At 37.3% G+C, this 19,424-nt stretch overlaps 1 protein-coding gene across 1 annotated transcript in view; it reads left to right on the forward strand.

Annotated features, from left to right (window-relative positions):
• The window catches only part of path (pathetic), a 118,079-nt gene that overhangs the window by 77,872 nt on the left and 20,783 nt on the right, over positions 1-19,424 (forward strand). The window contains exons 4-5 of the mRNA XM_067789009.1: positions 16,832-16,924; positions 17,006-17,156. Coding sequence (XP_067645110.1) covers positions 16,832-16,924; positions 17,006-17,156 — 244 coding nt within the window. The remainder of the gene's footprint in view (positions 1-16,831; positions 16,925-17,005; positions 17,157-19,424) is intronic.

The raw sequence follows: 19,424 nt of genomic DNA on the forward strand, positions 1-19,424 counted from the left end.
GAGGCGATACGTGTGTACACCGATGGTTCCAAAATAGTAGAAGGAGTAGGGTCTGCGGTATACTGCGCTGATCCGGAATTAAGCAGATCCTACAGGCTGCCGGATTACTGTAGCGTTTTCCAAGCGGAAATATTAGCCGTAACCAAAGCAGTAGAAACCCTGGAAGAGAATAGCTTAAGCTGCAACCGTGTTAACTTTTATATTGACAGTCAAGCAGCAATTAAGGCAATAATCTCGCATAGCACAGCATCTAAATTCGTGTTAGAGTGTAAGCAGTCTCTGGAGAGAATCGGGACAGGGAGAAGCATACATCTATATTGGGTCCCAGAGCATATGGGAATAGATGGGAATGAAAAAGCGGACGAATTAGCTAAAAAGGGCGCATCCCTTGAAGCTTGCTCCGTAGACGTCCCAATTAGATTGGGCGAGATTAAGCGAAGGCGAGAGGTGCACATGATCGACCAAGCAGAAAAGGCGTGGGTTCAAGCGCGGGGCTGTAAAGTGTCGAAGATTATGTGTAGGTCTTACAACCTTAGACTAACACAGTTGCTTCTATCATTAAAAAGAGAGGACTGTAGACTCATGACGGGTATTCTGACTGGACACTGCCTTCTGGCGTCACATGCCTTTAAATTAGGCTTGGTCAGTGATAGCAGGTGTAGGAAGTGCGGGTTGGAGGAGGAAACGATCGAGCACGTTCTGTGCTCGTGCCCTGCACTTGCCAGGCTAAGACTCCAGCTATTAGGAGTGATACAGCTGTCAGATCTAGAAGCAGCAAGTGGCTTAAGTCCTAGGAAGCTTCTAGTATTTGCCAAGAGGACGGAGTTATTTTATAACATAGGTCCTGGTTTTTGATAGGGTTTTTCAGTTTGGTCGTTAAAACAAACTTCTGGTAACACTACGGACTCAATCAGTCTATGTGAGGTCCTCATGGACCGGCCAGTTCAACCTACCTACCTCATCAATCTAGTGTGTTGATCAGATAATTATATGAAAGCGTTGGACGCCTCAAATTTCTTTTGATATTCATATATAAGACCAACTGAACCTTAATCAGGTTATGCTACGCCTCACATTTTTTGAAAATTTCACGCGCCCAACCATTTTATTTAATTGTCTGATCAATGATTGATGAGGAGTGTGATGACTAGTACCTAGGAACTACCTAATAATTTTCTAGCTTTTAATATTATTATTACTTCATGTAAGTATTGTTTTCAATAAAACCGTTTAACTTAAAAAATGTTTTTTTTTTTTAATTTTTTTTTTTTTCTAGTTTATCACACCATTGTTCTTTATCCGATACCGTTCTTTACTTTTTCATTTATCGGCGCCGGAAATGGAACGTGGGGCCTTCTGAATCGCAAGCTTACTAGCAACAATACCGCGTCATGAAAATCTCGGTGATATATGAATATAAAGTTATAAATATCAACAACTATTTGCAATAAAAATTAATTAAAACGAGATAAATATCACGTTATTAGCGTGCGTTTGCGCGTGTCATAATCTAGACAATAATATTTATAAATATTTCAGATTCTAGCTGCACTATTTAATTTTAAGTAAAAACAAGTAAGGAAGGCTAAGTTCGGGTGTAACCGAACATTACATACTCAGCTGAAAGCTTTGAAGACAAAATAAGGGAAAATCACAATGTAGGAAAATTAACCTAGGGCAACCCTGGAAGATGTTTGTATAAAAATGGGTATCAAATGGAAGGTATTAATGAGGCTTTTAAAAGGGAGTGGACCTTAGTTGTATATGTGAAGGCGTTTTCGAGATATCGACAGAATGTGGACCAGGGTGTCCCAGAACATCATCTGTCGGGTACCGCTAATTTATTTATATATGTAGTACCTGCCAAGATTTTAAGGGTTTTTGATTTCGCCCTGCAGAACCTTTTCATTTTTTTCACAGTAGGTGTCACACCAATTTTAGAAAGTTTTATATAAATTTATATTTTGCGTCAAAAAACCAATCCAATCATGTTTCATCCCTTTTTTCTTATTTGGTATAGAATTACATATGGCATTTTTCGAAATTTAGTATATCGATAAAGTGGGCGTGGTCATACTCGGATATCGCTCATTATACTCAGTTGAGCAGAGCTCACAGAGTATATTAAGTTTGATTGGATAACGGTTGGTTGTACATATATAAAGGAATCGAGATAGATATAGACTTAAATATATATCAAAATATTCAGGATCGAAAAAAAATTTGATTGAGCCATGTCCGTCCATCCGTCCGTCCGTCCGTTAACACGATAACTTGATTAAATTTTGAGGTATCTTGATGAAATTTTGTATGTAGGTTCGTGAGCACTCATCTCAGATCGCTATTTAAAATGAACGATATCGGACTATAACCACGCCCACTTTTTCGATATCGAAAATTTCGAAAAACCGAAAAAGTGCGATAATTCATTACAAAAGACCGATAAAGCGACGAAACTTGGTAGATGAGTTGAACTTATGACGCAAAATAGAAAATTAGTAAAATTTTGGACAATGGGCGTGGCACCGCCTACTTTTAAAAGAAGGTAATTTAAAAGTTTTGCAAGCTGTAATTTGGCAGTCGTTGAAGATATCATGATGAAATTAGGCAGGAACGTTACTCTTATTACTATATGTACGATTAATAAAAATTAGCAAAATCGGAGAAGGACCACGCCCACTTTTAAAAAAAAATTTTTTTAAAGTAAAATTTTAACAAAAAATTTAATATCTTTACAGTATATAAGTAAATTATGTCAAGATTCAACTCCAGTAATGATATGGTGCAACAAAATACAAAAATAAAAGAAAATTTAAAAATGGGCGTGGCTCCGCCCTTTTTCATTTAATTTGTCTAGGATACTTTTAACGCCATAAGTCGAACAAAAATTAACCAATCCTTTTGAAATTTGGTAGGGGCATAGATTTTATGGCGTTAACTGTTTTCTGTGAAAATGGGCGAAATCGGTTGATGTCACGCCCAGTTTTTATACACAGTCGTCCGTCTGTCCTTCCGCATGGCCGTTAACACGATAACTGGAGCAAAAATCGATATATCTTTACTAAACTCAGTTCACGTACTTATCTGAACTCACTTTATCTTGGTATGAAAAATGAACGAAATCCGACTATGACCACGCCCACTTTTTCGATATCGAAAATTACGAAAAATTTAAAAAATGGGATGAAATATGTTAAGGTAATTGGATTGTTTTATTGACGCGAAATATAACTTTAGAAAAAACTTTATAAAATGGTTGTGACACCTACCATATTAAGTAGAAGAAAATGAAAAAGTTCTGCAGGGCGAAATAAAAAACCCTTAAAATCTTGGCAGGTATTACATATATAAATAAATTAGCGGTATCCAACAGATGATGTTCTGGGTCACCCTGGTCCACATTTTGGTCGATATCTGGAAAACGCCTTCACATATACAACTACCACCACTCCCTTTTAAAACTCTCATTAATACCTTTAATTTGATACCCATATCGTTCAAACTCATTCTAGAGTCACCCCTGGTCCACCTTTATGGCGATATTTTGAAAAGGCGAACACCCCTAGAACAAAGGCCCACTCCCTTTTAAAAATACTCATTAACACCTTTCATTTGATACCCATATCGTACAAACAAAGTCTAGAGTCACCCCTGGTCCAGAAAGGCCCACTCCCTCTTAAAATACTCATTAACTCCTTTCGTTTGATACCCATATTGCACAAACGAATTCTAGAGTCACCCCTGGCCCACCTTTATGGCGATATCTCGAAACGGCGTCCACCTATGGAACTAAGGATTACTCCCTTTTAAAATACTCATTAACACCTTTCATTTGATACCCATATCGTACAAACGCATTCTAGAGTCACACCTGGTCCATCTTTATGGCGATATCTCGAAAAGGCGTCCACCTATAGAACTAAGGCCTACTCCCTCTTAAAATACTCATTAACTCCTTTCGTTTGATACCCATATTGCACAAACGAATTCTAGGGTCACCCCTGGTCCACCTTTAGGGCGATATCTCGAAACGGCGTCCACCTATAGAACTAAGCCCCACGCCCTTTTAAAATAATCATTAACACCTTTCATTTGATACCCATATCATACAAACAAATTCTAAAGTCACCCCTGGTCCAACTTTATGGCGATATCTCGAAAAGGCGAACACCTATAAAACGAAGGCCCACTCCCTTTAAAAATACTCATTAACACCTTTCATTTGATACCCATATCGTACAAACAAAGTCTAGAGTCACCCCTGGTCCACCTTTATTGCGATACCTCGAAAATGCGTCCACCTATAGAACTAAGGCCCACTCCCTCTTAAAATACTCATTAACTCCTTTCGTTTAATACCCATATTGCACAAACGAATTCTAGAGTCACCCCTGGCCCACCTTTATGGCGATATCTCGAAACGGCGTCCAACTATAGAACTAAGGCTCACTCCCTTTTAAAATACTCATTAACACCTTTCGTTTGATGCCCATATTGTGCAAACAAATTCTAGGGTCACCCCTGGTCCACCTTTATGGCGATATCTCGAAACGGCGTCCACCTATGGAACTAAGGATTACTCCCTTTTAAAATGCTCATTAACACCATTCATTTGATACCTATATCGTACAAACGCATTCTAGAGTCAACCCTGATCCACCTTTATGGCTATATCCCTAAATGGCGTCCACCTATAGAACTATGGCCCACTCCCTCATAAAATACTCTTTAATGCCTTTCATTTGATACACATGTCATACAAACACATTCCAGGGTTTCCCTTGTTGTTGTTGTTGTTGTTGTAGCGATAAGGTTGCTCCCCGAAGGCTTTGGGGAGTGTTATCGATGTGATGGTCCTTTTCCGGATACAGATCCGGTACGCTCCGGTACCATAGCACCATTAAGGTGCTAGCACGACCATCTCGGGAACGATTTATGTGGCCACATTAAACCTTCATGCCATTCCCTCCCTCCCCACCCCCAAGTTCCATGAGGAGCTTGGGGTCGCCAGAGCCTCGTTTGTTAGTGAAACAGGATTCGCCGCGGATAGGTGAGGTTGACAATTGGGTTTGGAGAAGCTATATATTGCGCTGGCAACCTGAAGGGTTGCGCTACACAGCCCCTTCAATCTGGTATTTTAGTCGCCTCTTACGACAGGCATACCTACCGCGGGTATATTCTGATCCCGTAACCCGCTGGGGGATCCCCTAACCGGAGGGTTTCCCTCGGTTCATTTTCCTACATGGTTATTTTCCCTTATGTTGTCACCATAGCTCTCAACTGAGTATGTAATGTTCGGTTACACCCGAACTTAACCTTCCTTACTTGTTTTTAATATCAAGATAAAGTGAGTTCAGATAAGTAAGTGAATGGCCGTGTTAACGGCCGAGTGGAAGGACAGACGGTCGACTGTGTATAAAAACTGGGCGTGGCTTCAACCGATTTCGCCCATTTTCACAGAAAACAGTTATCTTCATAGAATCTATGCCCCCACCAAATTCCACAAGGATTGGTAAATTTTTATTCGACTTATGGCATTAAAAGTATTCTAGACGAATTCAATGAAAATGGGCGGAGTTACGCCCATTTTGAAATTTTCTTTTATCTTTGTATTTTGTTGCACCATATTATTACTGGAGTTGAATCTTGACATAATTTACTTATATACTGTAAAGATATTAAATTTTTTGTTAAACTTTGACTTTAGAAAAACATTTTTTTTAAAGTGGGCGTGTTCGTCATCCGATTTTGCTAATTTTTATTTAGCACACATATAGTAATAGGAGTAATCTGCCTGTCAAATTTCATCATGATATCTTCAACGACTGCCAAATAACAGTTGCAAAACTTTTAAATTACCTTCTTTTAAAAGTGGGAGCTGGCACGCCCGTTGTCCAAAATTTTACGAATTTACAATTCTGCGTCATAAGGCCAACCCACCTACCAAGCTTCATCACTTTATCCGTCTTTGGTAATGAATTATCGCACTTTTTCGGTTTTTTGAAATTTCGATATCGTAAAAGTAACCACGCCCTCTTTATATCGTACAATTTCGTTCATAGCGATCTGAGATGAGTGCCCAAGAACTTACATACCAAATTTCATTAAGATACCTAAAAAATTGACTCAAGTTATCGTGTTCATGGACGGATGAACAGAAGGACGGACGGACATGGCTAAATGAATTTCTTTTTTCGCCCAGATCATTTTGATATATAGAAGTCTATATCTATCTCGATTAGTTTATGCCGTTACGGGGTACCGTTATGCGAACAAAATTAATATACTCTGTGAGTTCTGCTCAGCTGAGTATAAAAATAGAAAAATAGTTGGCAATGTTTTTAAATAGCAACGCGCCCTTTGTTTTCATGTAAGACTTCCGCTTGTGCAAGCTTTTTGATATGTGTGAAAACTGTCTTATTTTTCTTCCTTTTATTATTATTTTAGTTTTTCTCTCCCTCCAAATAAACTACCAAATAATGTCTCTTAAATTTCTAAAAAATATTTTAGTTTTCTCATAGTCCATTTTAAAGTTTTCTTAACTGGAGTGTATTCCGCATCTTTGAAGGAACGTTCTGGAAACATAATAAGTCCGTTGGTGTGACCTCATACCATTCATCATCATTAAATGGCGCCTAACGGCCCAGGCGGTTCTGAGTGCCGATTGGGAGCAGAGTGAGATCTAGTCTTTCTCCAACAGTGTCTCCCAACTCAGTGAAAGGCTCACACACTCTGGGCCGCAGCGATAACATCCATCTCACATAACAAAACATTTCATACCAACGTTAAGCGCATGTCGTTTATCATTCTATGGAATAAATTAAAATTAAATATTGGATATATTCCGTCGTTACTTGTCAAATTTGGTCTCGGAACAAACCAGCTTCAGCGTTGTGCCATCATCAGTGTGAATTTTCGTTCATCATTAAACTTTCTTCGATACACCCCAAAATCGAAACCGATCGCCATGTTATTATTATTATTTGTTATTATCCAAGTGTTACGGATAAGTTATCAGTTTGTTATCGATCAACTGTGTACACATATCCATTTCTTATCGATGGGCTTATCTTTGTTATAGGTGTGTTATCGAAAAAGTAGAGATGAGTTATCGATTTGTTATCAAAGTGTTGTCGGTTTATTATCGAAAAGTCACTTTTTCCTTACTTTATTTTATTTTATTGAGCATTTTACTTATATCTATGTATGTATGCACGTACAGGGTCACAAATTTCAAATTTAGTAAAATCCTTCATAACTAATATATCGAAAATTAATCGAAGTTATACAAAAAATTATCGATTTGTTATTAATTTATTATCGGGATATTATGAACTTGCTTTCGGCGTTCTATCGATTTAATATCGAAAATTTATCGATTTGCTATAACAAAAATATAGATTTGTTATCGATATGTTTTAGGTTTGTTATAGATATATTATCAAAAAATTAACGATTAGTTATCAACAGGTTATAGATTTACTGTCGGAGTAGTGTTAATGTGCAATTGGAGCTTTTACATTTTTTACAAAAATGTGTCGATTTATTTATGTGTAAATGTGTTTTAAAAAGTTGTCGGTTTATTATCGAAGATGTATCAATTTAGAAAAAAATATATTTTTTATCACAAACTTGGCGATTATTTATCGATATGCTATTAAAAAATTATCCATCTCTTATTTTAGTTTTCTAATATGTGATCGGCGAGCTATCGAATTGGTTTCGATAAGCTATCGATTTGTTATCAATATGTATCGATCTTATGTAGAAACGTTATAGTTGTGTTATCGATTTGTAGTAACACTTATTAACAAAAGTGGTTCTATCTTCTGCCTTCTTGGAACACTCAGAATACCAACTTTTATTCTTAACTGTATATCGTATATCAAATTTTCGCGAAGTTCATTTCTGATATGAGGAAAGGGAAAATGGAAAAAAGTTTCGGCATAGAAATTCTAGTTCGTGATTGCTGAAATGGGAACTATAAGAGTACGCTTACACAGCCACCTACTTTGATCGCCCGATGCCGGTCGAAATCGTCCGATCAAAATAAACACATGTATCTCATGTATTTAGATGAGCCTGTGTACATTTCAACCGATCACCGAATTGTTGTCGGGCGTTGTCATTTTTCACTGCCGATAAATTCGCGCGTGTTCAATTTTATCGTCCGATAAATTGAGTGCATTTACTGAGAAAAATCAATCATTTGTGCGATGTACTGAAAAATTGATTAATTGTGTGCAAAACAGGCGCCCTTTATGGGATAAGCACATAAAAGCATAAACGCAAGTGTATTTTTTCGAAAAAGTAAAGTGTAGGAAAAAAAGCTGCCGTCCGATAACACTGCTCTACAAAATTAAACTTTTTGCATTACCCTGGATCACCAGTATTTTTTTTTCATTTGCTGTAGTCCCCTAATTATAAAAGTGGTCGAAATTTAAAATTCTATGGATACGTTTTTGTATGTATAAACGGTAATATTATTAACAATTAAGTGAATGAAGGGAAAATACGTATTTTTAATATTTTTGTTTATTTAAGATACCTTTATTAAAGAAATTCTACAAAATTTAGTACTTGAAATATTTAAAAATAAAAATAAAAAACGATAGGTAGTTATCGTAACCTGTTTTTCTAATAAATTTCTTTCGGGATGCAAGTAGCTCTGACTTATCTTTTGGAAGCTCTAGGTCTCTTATAAGATCGTTTAACAAGGACTTCGTCAGAGGCTTTGGGCAAAATCCATCTGATACGCTGCAGATTTTTGAAGACGAAGAAATAGGCGATGGAGGAAATTCAGTATACGTATTATGTTGATTTTAAGGACATGGAACTCCATCTGAATCTAGCACGGGAAGAGTAAAACCACTAGCTGAAATCGTGGGATAAGATGAAATCATATGTTTTCCAAATGCTTTTTTTAGTTAAACAAAAGTAACAGTTAGCATCATGATCACATGTTTCTCTCCACATTATAGGTTTTTCAATTTGCATGTTTTCTCTGTGAAAAATGAGTATCATAAATATTTTTAATTAATAAATGTAATTGTTACTTACTGAGGGTAGGATTTCCATTTATTTAAAATATATATACAGCTATCACAAATTGAATTTGGCGTCTAATATTGGCTCAAATTTTCAACATCTATTTTAAAATAATCCTTATATTAATTTTGTAGTGAAATAGGAAATTTCTCCGCCCTTTTGCTGTAGTGTAAAGACCTCATACATAACAAAATATATTCGGGTAATTTTTGCAGACTAATTTCTACTGTTATTATTCATTTTTTTTAAATTCACTAACCAATTAATAGTTTTTTGCTGTTGTTGACAACTGGACTTTTCGCGATCAGGAATGCTAGTTAAATAACATTGAATGAACTAAATGAATTACTTTAAATAGTCGCAGGCCACTTCGATTTTCAAAAGTATATATCTTTTTTTTCTTTAAATTTGTCACAATCGGCGACAATATACCATACAGGGCAAGCATCTAATGAGTCTGTAAATTTTTTTACCACTACCTGCGAAAAGGTTTGAAAAATAGGGGTTTTCAAAAAAACTTCATAGGCTATGGGAAATGGCCTATGCAGGCAGGGATGTTCAGTATGTAGGTATAACAGTTTCTATGACGGAGTGATAATTTGATTTTTTTGTTTTTATGATTTAAGCATTCTAAGAACATCGTAAGAAATGCCTCAAGGAAAAAGTTGTATATATTTGATAACAAATATATATGAAAAATTTTTTTTTACATTTTTATGTGAATAACTCCACAACCGTCGATCATATAAAAAAATTTTCTTATCAAGACTTGAAGATTAGATAAGTAATTTCCAAGATATGATAAAATAAATGGAAAGACCTCTGTGAAAATTCGTGATTTTAGAAAAAGAAAAAAAATCGTATCCATAGAATTTTAAATTTTGGGTGTTTTTGTACTTAGGGGGCCCATAATACATCGAAATTAAATAGTTAGACTTCAAAGTAATTTCTCTTGTTGACTAGTGTAATCGGCTGCAATTTTAACACCAGCCCGGCCGACTTCATCAGCTGATTGCAATTTTTCGGTTTATCGGTAGCTGTGTAAGCGTACCCTAAGAATCTAAAAAATTTGCTCAAAATTGGTATGTAGCCTTGTCCAGTACTTAATTCAAGTCGTTCCCACTGTTTCGCCACAACCTTATTCGCTATACCGGTACCTAAAAGTATGCTTCTTTTTGATACTGCAGACATAACGGCGTGCGCCATTTTTCCATGCGCAGTATATCTTCCATAAAGGTGCATATATGTATATTACATGTATGTATGCATGTATGTATGAAAAATTTACAGTCACTCATACAAATTTGGCATAAATGTTTGTCCGAAGCTTGAAGATGTACGCGACATGGCTGATGCAATTCCTAAAGAAATTCATGTAAGGCCAGCGATCAGCACCAAAATTGGTTAGCTGAGTGAATTCATGTTTGTGTGCTTGTATGTGTATGTGCTGTTGTATGCTTTTTTACAAACATTTCAATTATTGTTGTCAGTATGTTTTGCAGCAATCACTCAACTTGCGGCTTGATAGAATTGGATCAAAAGCAGCAAAATGTAAAGGGTGTAGCAATTTGTCATTGCACAGATTATTAATTTAATTTGTTGTTTATTATGTAAGCACGTGCGATTGGTTGTACAGCCTAGTCAGAACTGGAGATTGAAAAGGTATATTAGCTCGATACAAAAATTATTCCCTCCGCATATGCTCTCTTCCTCAGGTGTTGTCATTAGGGCTGTGAACTGCGTCCGGATTTTTCAACTATCCGAATAAACCGGATATTCGCAAAACCGTATAGCTAAGCAAAAAATCCGGCTATCCGGATATTCGGATTCATAAATGGGAAATGCGGATATCCGCTGTTCGGCTATCCGGATACGTAAACGGAAAATCCGGATATCCGTATGTCCGGATACTGGAATATAAAAGTTGAATATCTGCATATCAGAATTGAACGAAGCAAACATCGAAAAATTATTAAATTAACTTCAAAAATTAAAAGCTACAATTTTACAAACAAGTAAAAATAAGAACAGTGCCATTTGTTTATATTGTGAAAAAACGCTGTCAATTGATTTAAATGCCCCACGAATTTATTTTTATTAATGTTAAATAAACATAAATGGTACATCAATTCTTTGCTTTCGCTGGATATCCAAAAATACGAATATTAACCGGATCTTCATAAATCCGGATATCCGGATAGTTTCACAAACGAATATTAACCAGATATACATGCCGTCCGGAGTTTATCCGTATCAACGGATATCCGTATGGATATCCGGGTATTCGAATATGCTGATAATCCTCGCCCTAGTTGTCATGCATGAAATTCTCAGGGAATGAAAAACGGTACATTTTACTTAAATGCCTGGCCTAGTTTTTCAATTAAAGGTAAAGTTGCTTGAGCACACCTAGCACACCTCCTTGAAATACCCTTCTGATAACTACATCCAAGTAGGCCAATGCAGTTCCGTCTGATATAGCAAACGATGGATAAGTGGAAGTAATGCGAGTCGGACCGAAAAAGCTTCGCTCACTTCTGGCAAAAGCTGGACAGTCAAGCATCAATGGGCTCGATTACCTCATCTGATCACCCTGCAATTAGCTGTAGCAGGAAAGGACTTTTAGTATTTTGAGACGTGCCACATGTACTCGTACTGAACAGTGATCCATCAGAGCTTCAACATGTATAAATGAGCTTTAGTAACCTCACGATTTCAGCCGACCCTCATTTCGCTTCCTTACAAGAGAAAATGTGTGCACAGCCTTTGCGAGTCTCCTAGCTAGGATATCCAGGATGGCAACTGTTGGGATATCACCACTCCCAGGAATCCAGATGATATTTAATATAAACAAATTCAAGAAAATCGCAAGCAAGGTGGGTCACTCGCACACTACTAACGATCGCACCGTAGTCGAGCTTAGAGCACTGACTGCCGCTTGACTAGACGAGTTGCTGTACAATTTTTTAACCGTGCTAGCTTCATATACGCTGCAGAAATGGGGCATCTTGAATTTGCGGCTTACTTCAAGCTTCTGGCAGAACATTTTCTCTTCCTTCTTCGACCCATCCGTGTTAGGCTGTTCAATCCATTTCATCCCCACAGAAGCCATTGTTGGCACACAATAGTCTATCCTAGCCCGTGTAATAGAGCTTGGCATGAATGTTGGGGTGCTTATTCCAGCAAGCGCCGTTTGCTGTACGAACATCAAAATTTTGCCAATGCTCGCCGTATTCAGCGTGTTCCACTAGAGTGCACGCTATAGAGAAGTACAGGTTTGAACACCATCTCGTAAAGGCAACCGAGTCCCCCCTAGTTTCCTGACAAGTTATTTCCTACATCACAACAGCTCTAACAGAAAGTACCCACAGTCCACCATCTGATAATGCATTCCAAGCCATCTGTGTAGGCAAGAACTCGGTGGCCTCTAGCTTGTAGGCCCACAGGAAGATCGTTTACTATCACAGCTCAAAGTAAAGTCGATATAGCACCTCCTTGTAGGGTACCTCTGTATACTTTTCTCTCAATTTTAATCTCACCCCTCTCCGTAGCGAAAATATATTGCACGACTTTTTAACCAAACAGTGCTCTTTCGATAACCCCATCCATCGCATCTGCACCAATTCTCAGGTCTGCTTCTCTCTGACTGTGATCTTGACAGAGATAGCCGGTGGCATGCCTTCCGTGCTCCAGTCTTTGGCTCAAATATATTGTCACGGATATTAACATCACTAAGTTATACCATCACTAAGGCGATGCCAAGGCCACGATAAGCAATATTTACGTCAATAATCAAATCATGTATACACATATATAAGGCAGCCGAAAGATGTCACACACAGATGCATTTACTTATACGCCTATGTATGCGCGAGAGACTGTAAACTACAAACATTCACATCAATAATTTAATCATTATGTATCTACATAAACGAATAAATAATTGCGTCTACACATACATATGTACGTATACGAGCAGCGGAGCGGCAATGCACAAACACATGCGTATATCTTATCTGAGTTGTCACAAGAGAGAGCAATAATTTGTGCACGTAGTTGTGGCTGGCGATTTTGTAGCCGAAACTAACTAGTAACTTCTGGAAATCGAAGAGCCTAGAAATATGCAGCGTAAACTATAAAAGCGGGGCAGGCGAGTAAGAAGAAATTCAGTTTGAGTTGAGCTATCAATCAGTTTTATTAAGCACGCGATCTGGCGGCCAATAGTAGAGTTTCATTTGAGTTATCAATCAGTTTGGTTATTAAGCCAGCGAGTAGCAAAGTATAAGTGTTATTGTGAAGTACTTTAATAAAGGCCATTTTTTTATTATTCAATATTGGAGTTATTTATTCAACAGTTTAGTGATTCGAACTTAGCAGAGGATTGCAAATAAGAGGATTTGCAGAAAATTCGTTACAATATTATTGCGGTAATTATTCATCCATGGCTTCGGTATAAGGACTATATCCATTCCGCTTGCTGAAAACGCCATAAAGTGTTGAGTATTTGTCTGATCATCATTAAGCTTAATCACCCCTTCATGGCAGGAAGCCAACCGTGTTTTCACTGTACGAGTTACCAGCATCAAGGTATTGTCGCCTATGATCTTTTTATTGTTATTCTTATAAAGATAGACATTTTACGAAAGTTTTGGCGAGTATTTCTTTGCGGCATGGTTTGGAAGTTAGCGCTATCAACATACTAGTCCAAACATCTGGAAAACAATTTCATACGACCATGTCGAACCTTCTAGGTCTGCGGGTTTTATGACAGGTATGACTACACGGGAATATAGTAACTCCCTTAACCCGCTAGTACGATCCCCAACGACCGCATCCGTCTTCTTATCAGCCTCACTGATCATCAAGTAGCCGTTTTGAAGTTTCAGCATGGGCGTTCCTATTAAAACACCCTTTAAAAATGCATTCATACCTTGAGCATGTGTACATGTGTTTTACATTTCTCTCTCTTGTTTTTGTTGTCATACGAAATTACTTTCCCGCGCACCAAAGAGTCAGACAGTCACTTAATAGTACATAATGTGTATCATTATGACGAGCTATGTTTGGTATTTGACCATATTGAATTCGAGCTAAAGCGAGTGGCCGTCGTACATATACGACAATACCCGCCAAACAGCCATTGGACACCCGCCACTGCGAAGCTCTGATATGCAGCGAAGAATGCAATTCGATGTTGGTCGGTAGTTGAGGAGCGTGATTAGCGCGCATTTTTTTTCTGCAGACATTGCGCATTTCTTGTAAGTCATAGCCGCAGCCCACAACGGCCGCAAGCAGACGTTGCAATAGTAAGCAGCAGCAATCCAAAGCCCAAGCCGAATGCACAAAACTGCCGATACAGAATTTCACTATAAAATAAATTGCAGACAGTATTTTGTTTTTTAATATGATTGTTCAGTTGCATTCGAGTGATTGATCGTTCGTGTAATTTGTAAGATTCGATAGATAGAAGATAGAAGGCGACAATTGAAGTAAATAACGGAAGTCGGCGATAACTTGGTTTAGAACGCATTTGTGGCATTACAAGAACGGAAAAAATACTTTGAATAGATATTTACTAAAAAAAAACGTGCAAATAGCTTACATAAACATATGCAGAACTTAAATATATGTGACACGATGCAAACTGGGGACATAGCAGCGCTTGAGCGGAGGTTGTGGAGTTGAAAATTTGTTTTTCTAATATTTTTGTGTTACTTGATAAACATTTTAAGCTATTTTTAACGTGTAGCTTAAATAACCTAGAGCTGGATTCGATTAGATTTTTTGAAAACTCGATTTTTTCGATTCAATTATCAAAGAAAACAAGTAAGGAAGTCTAAGTTCGGGTGAGACCGAACATTACATACGCAGCTGTACACTTGAAATGCTGTTGTTGTTTGTTTTTTGTGCTTAATAGTGTTACAAGGCTGCGCAATAATACATACATATACATATGGTTCTATTCTGAACTCATTTTTGTTCGAGTTATGGCTCCCGAAACATAGAAAATTGCTTAGTCATAAGATTGGCGGTGCCACGCCCATTTTTTAGAATTTGAAGTTTTTCCTATTTATTGTTATAAATCCACTTGAGAAATGAAATACCATCAATATAAAGCTCTTTTTTGCAAATATATCGATTATTTTATTCGTCCACGACCCTTTTAAAAATCTTTTATATAAAAGTGGGCGTGGTCCTTAACCGCTTTCGTTAATTTTTCTTCAAAGCATTGCTTATAGTAAAGGCAACCTCTCTGCCGAATTTTGTTAGGAAAGGTTTAACTATTTTTAATTTATGATTAATAATATTTGTAAAATTGATTTTATCACAAGTGGGCGTTGCCACGCCTATTTTATCAAGAATTTCATTTTCAGACCACACGTCAAATTTCAACATTCTAGGTGTATTATTTGCTAAATAATCTGGTTTTTGTGTTTTCCAAAATGTTATATATAAAAAAAGTGGGCGTGGTTATCATCCGATTTCGCTCATTGTCAATACAATCTATTCTGGGTCCAGATAAGCTCGTATATCAAATTTGGTGAAGATATCTCAATACGTACTCAAGTTATCGTGTTAACGGACAGACGGACGGACGGGCGGACGGACATGGCTCAATATAATTTTTTTTCGATACTGATTTTGATATATGGAAGTCTATATCTATCTCGATTGCTTTATACCTGTACAACCAACCGTTATCCAATCAAAGTTATAGTATCTTGTGTACTAGTACAGCTGGGTATAAAAATCGATTTAATGGAGTCGAAAAAGTTGGCTGCTGCTGAATTGTTTACAGGATTTTGAAGATTTTAAAAGAGCTCGTGTGTTTTTAATTTTATTTATAGCAGTAGTGCAGAAACCGACCTCGGGTGCCAAGGAGCATGAACAATTTTTGTTTAGCATATTCCAATTTTGTGCGCAGAAATTTCTTCAGTAAGTTCTGCCTTCTCTGCAATGTTAGCTTAGATATCAAACAGAGAATAACTGTTGTCAAAAGCGTTCTATACATCTCTTATCATATTTGTTCTGATCTATGGGTCGTAATCATGGACTGTGTCTAGAGGCAAGGGGTGGCCTAGTGTACGAGAGAAAAGTCCTGCCGACGTTTGTTTGTTTAATGGTGTGTTGAATTTATACTTATTATTTAAGAATTCATGAGCTTAACACCGGCTTATAATAACTCAATATTCAATTATTATATTTTCTAAGAGAAACTGAAAAGAAAGGAAGAAACATTGACTGGCATATTGCGATGGTACCATTTCGAAAACCGCCACGTAATCATCATCAGGTAATTTCGCAATGTTATCAAAGGTCTCACCGAGATTCGAACCGACGATTTATAATGCTCTACGTAATGCCAACCGCTAGGCACCCGTATTGGGTAGTGGGAGACCTTCACCAAGAAGACTTAATCTCTCTTGGTGTCAGTTATGTTGAAACAGGGAGAGTTAGTGTTATTTGTTATGCAACAACAGCTAGGAGCCAATCGATTGTGATAATTAACTTCTTCATCTTTCCCTTTCTCTCTTCCGAAGCCTCCAACAGAATGGCGCATAGTCATAGTTTATGGTTGTAAATTAAGTAAGATGATAAAAACATAGAAGCCTGAAAAAATCAGACGTTTTTAGAAAAAAAAAATCGATTCTTCATTATTTAAGAAAAGATCGACGAAATCGAATAAAAATCGAATCGAATCGAAATCCAACTCTACCATAATCATACAACACAAATTAAATGATTAATTTTTTGTTTTTTTATTCTTTTTTTGTGCTTTCAGATATAAAATTCAGCCGCGTAAAGATGTCGAACAGGCGCAGGCGTCATCAGATTTCGATCCTTTCGCGGAACGTAAAGTTGAACATCCAACAACGTAAGTGTTTAAAGCTTGCTTACTTAATTCATTTGCTCATTAAATAACCTCTGACAACAAATTTTTGTTGCATACTTTTAGTGATAATGAAACTCTCACGCATTTGTTGAAGGCCTCATTGGGCACTGGCATCCTTTCCATGCCAATCGCTTTCATGTACTCGGGTCTTGTGCTTGGTATTGTTGCGACGATCTTTACAGCTTTCGTTTGTACACACTGCAGTTATGTACTGGTGAGTATTGTAAATTTCATAAATACAGACGCACATACATACATACATAGATTACGTGCCGCTATATACAGTCACTCACTGTCAAAATGGGATTTAGCCAAATTGACAGTTTTGCAAAATATTGGTTGGTTTTTTTTAACTTGCATATACTAAAACGCTCATATGCAATTCCACGTAGTAGTTGTTGCTGTTGAAGCGATAAGATCACTCCCCGAATGTTTTGAGGAGTGTTATCGATGTTGAATGTTCTTTAACAGATAGAGATCCGGTCTTTCCGAAAAAAGCACCCTTAAGGTACAAGACCGACTATCAGGGGACCGATTTCATATGACTACATTGAACCTTCTAAGCCATAGCGCACTACCACCCCCTAGTTCCATGCGGATAAAATTTTGCACTTATCCGCCCATATGAAGTTTAAGTGCATATGCGTAAAAAAAAAACACAGCTATTTTTTTGTATGCATTAGGTTTTTTAAAGAGATTAAACTAAAATAAACCCACACACTAATGTTGATTTTAATCATTATTATACTCAGCCGCCATTTCTACCCGTCAGTATGCCCGTCCCACTTGTATACTTACAAGATAAGAAAGAATCAGGATATCTTAAAAATTTGGCACATGAGTTTGTCTAGATCCACAAGTTTAAGTTGGCTGTTCACTGCAGCGTCTTCCAAGCGGAGGTTATTATAGCATGCTGTCTAGTGCGTCTACGTTTAGAGAATTCAACATCTACTCCAATAGCCATGCGGCTATTAAAACACTTCAACTGTGATGCGATAAAATGTGGTTTGGGAATGTCTTACCTCGCTCGCGGTTGCATTGGACTATTTCAATATAAATATCATCTTTGTTCCCAGATACAGCAATATACCTGACAACTGACCTCCTAGCACGCATGGGTGCAACTGAATCGAATATAGATGGCAGTAGGGAATGCAATTTATCCCTGCCACTTGTGGTCTGCTCCTCTATAGATCAGCCTTAAGTCAGCTAAGCAAACACGAGGCGGACACTATCTTTTGCAGGTTAGCGAAATCCGTTTGCCCGGAAAAGAATAGCAATTGTTGGGTGTGCCAAAGCTCAGCCATCAATGGTGATTGGGTTTTCGACATTTCTCTGTCCAATGGGGTATATGAAGTACGTCTCATCATACTGGGAACCCCTCTTGCGGCAGCTGCTTGGAGGGTGACGAGGCGGAATCATCGAGACACTTCATGCTTCACTGTTCGTTCTCGACTCATTAGGATATCTGAAGGATCATTCTTATTCGAAACTACATCGTTGCCCCGCAACTGTATTCTAAATAACTATAGCTTACGTCGGCGTTATTTTATGTGGTATATTCATCTAGTCCGCTACCACTCAACCTAATCTAATCTAATCTAGATTGTTAACTGCTAAATCTGTCGGTCAGGCATTTTATTCATGCTTTTTCTGCGTCTCTAGAAACTTTTCATAATTACCGATTATCGAAGGGAAAATGTCAAAGTATAAAAATAAAGATACACATATGTAAACTTGGTTTCATCTACTAATATATTACTGATGCCGTGGTGGGTATATATGTGACCCGATCTATGAAAAGGTGGCTTATGACTAAAAAAAAAATTTTCCACTTTTTTATGGTTTCGATTGTTTTTGAGAGGCTCTTTTAAGTGGTGAAAACTAGAAAGTCCTAACTTGCTTAGAACTGTACTAAAAATGTAGAGAAAGAAGAGCACAAATGAAACACGATGAAGCCTTTGGTTCCTTCGATGCCACTTTGGTGGCTGGTGAAGCATTCTCAAATTTTTGATAGCATTTTTTCGATGGCAATAGCGCCAAAATATCGGTCAGAAACTGGTTTGTGCTTTGCCTTTTGGACATGACTGTTCATAATGCAAAAGAAAAACTACTAAGAAACTGAAGAAATGCTTTGTTTATTTTTAACAGCTGTTTCTCGCAATTTCTTTTTTGAGTCATAAGCCACCTTTCCATAGACCGGGTCACATATATCTATATAAAAAAGCCGTGGTTCGATGTCATGATGATGGAAAGTGGTTTTGTAATTACAATACTTTAATTTTTATCAAATTGGATATTGTCCGGCACGTTTCTGCTGCAAAAAAAAAAAATAATAATTTTAGAAATCATTTTTAATTTGAATAATCCAATTCATTTAGTTATAGCTCGTGGTTCATACCCTCTTACTTTTCTTTCTCTCATCGTCTATCTCGCCTTTTCCTCACTTTATTCTTATACCTACCCCTATCTCAATCTCGCT

The sequence above is a fragment of the Eurosta solidaginis genome, chromosome 5 (genome assembly GCF_040869045.1).
Source record: "Eurosta solidaginis isolate ZX-2024a chromosome 5, ASM4086904v1, whole genome shotgun sequence".
NCBI classification, from domain to species: Eukaryota; Metazoa; Arthropoda; class Insecta; order Diptera; family Tephritidae; genus Eurosta; species Eurosta solidaginis.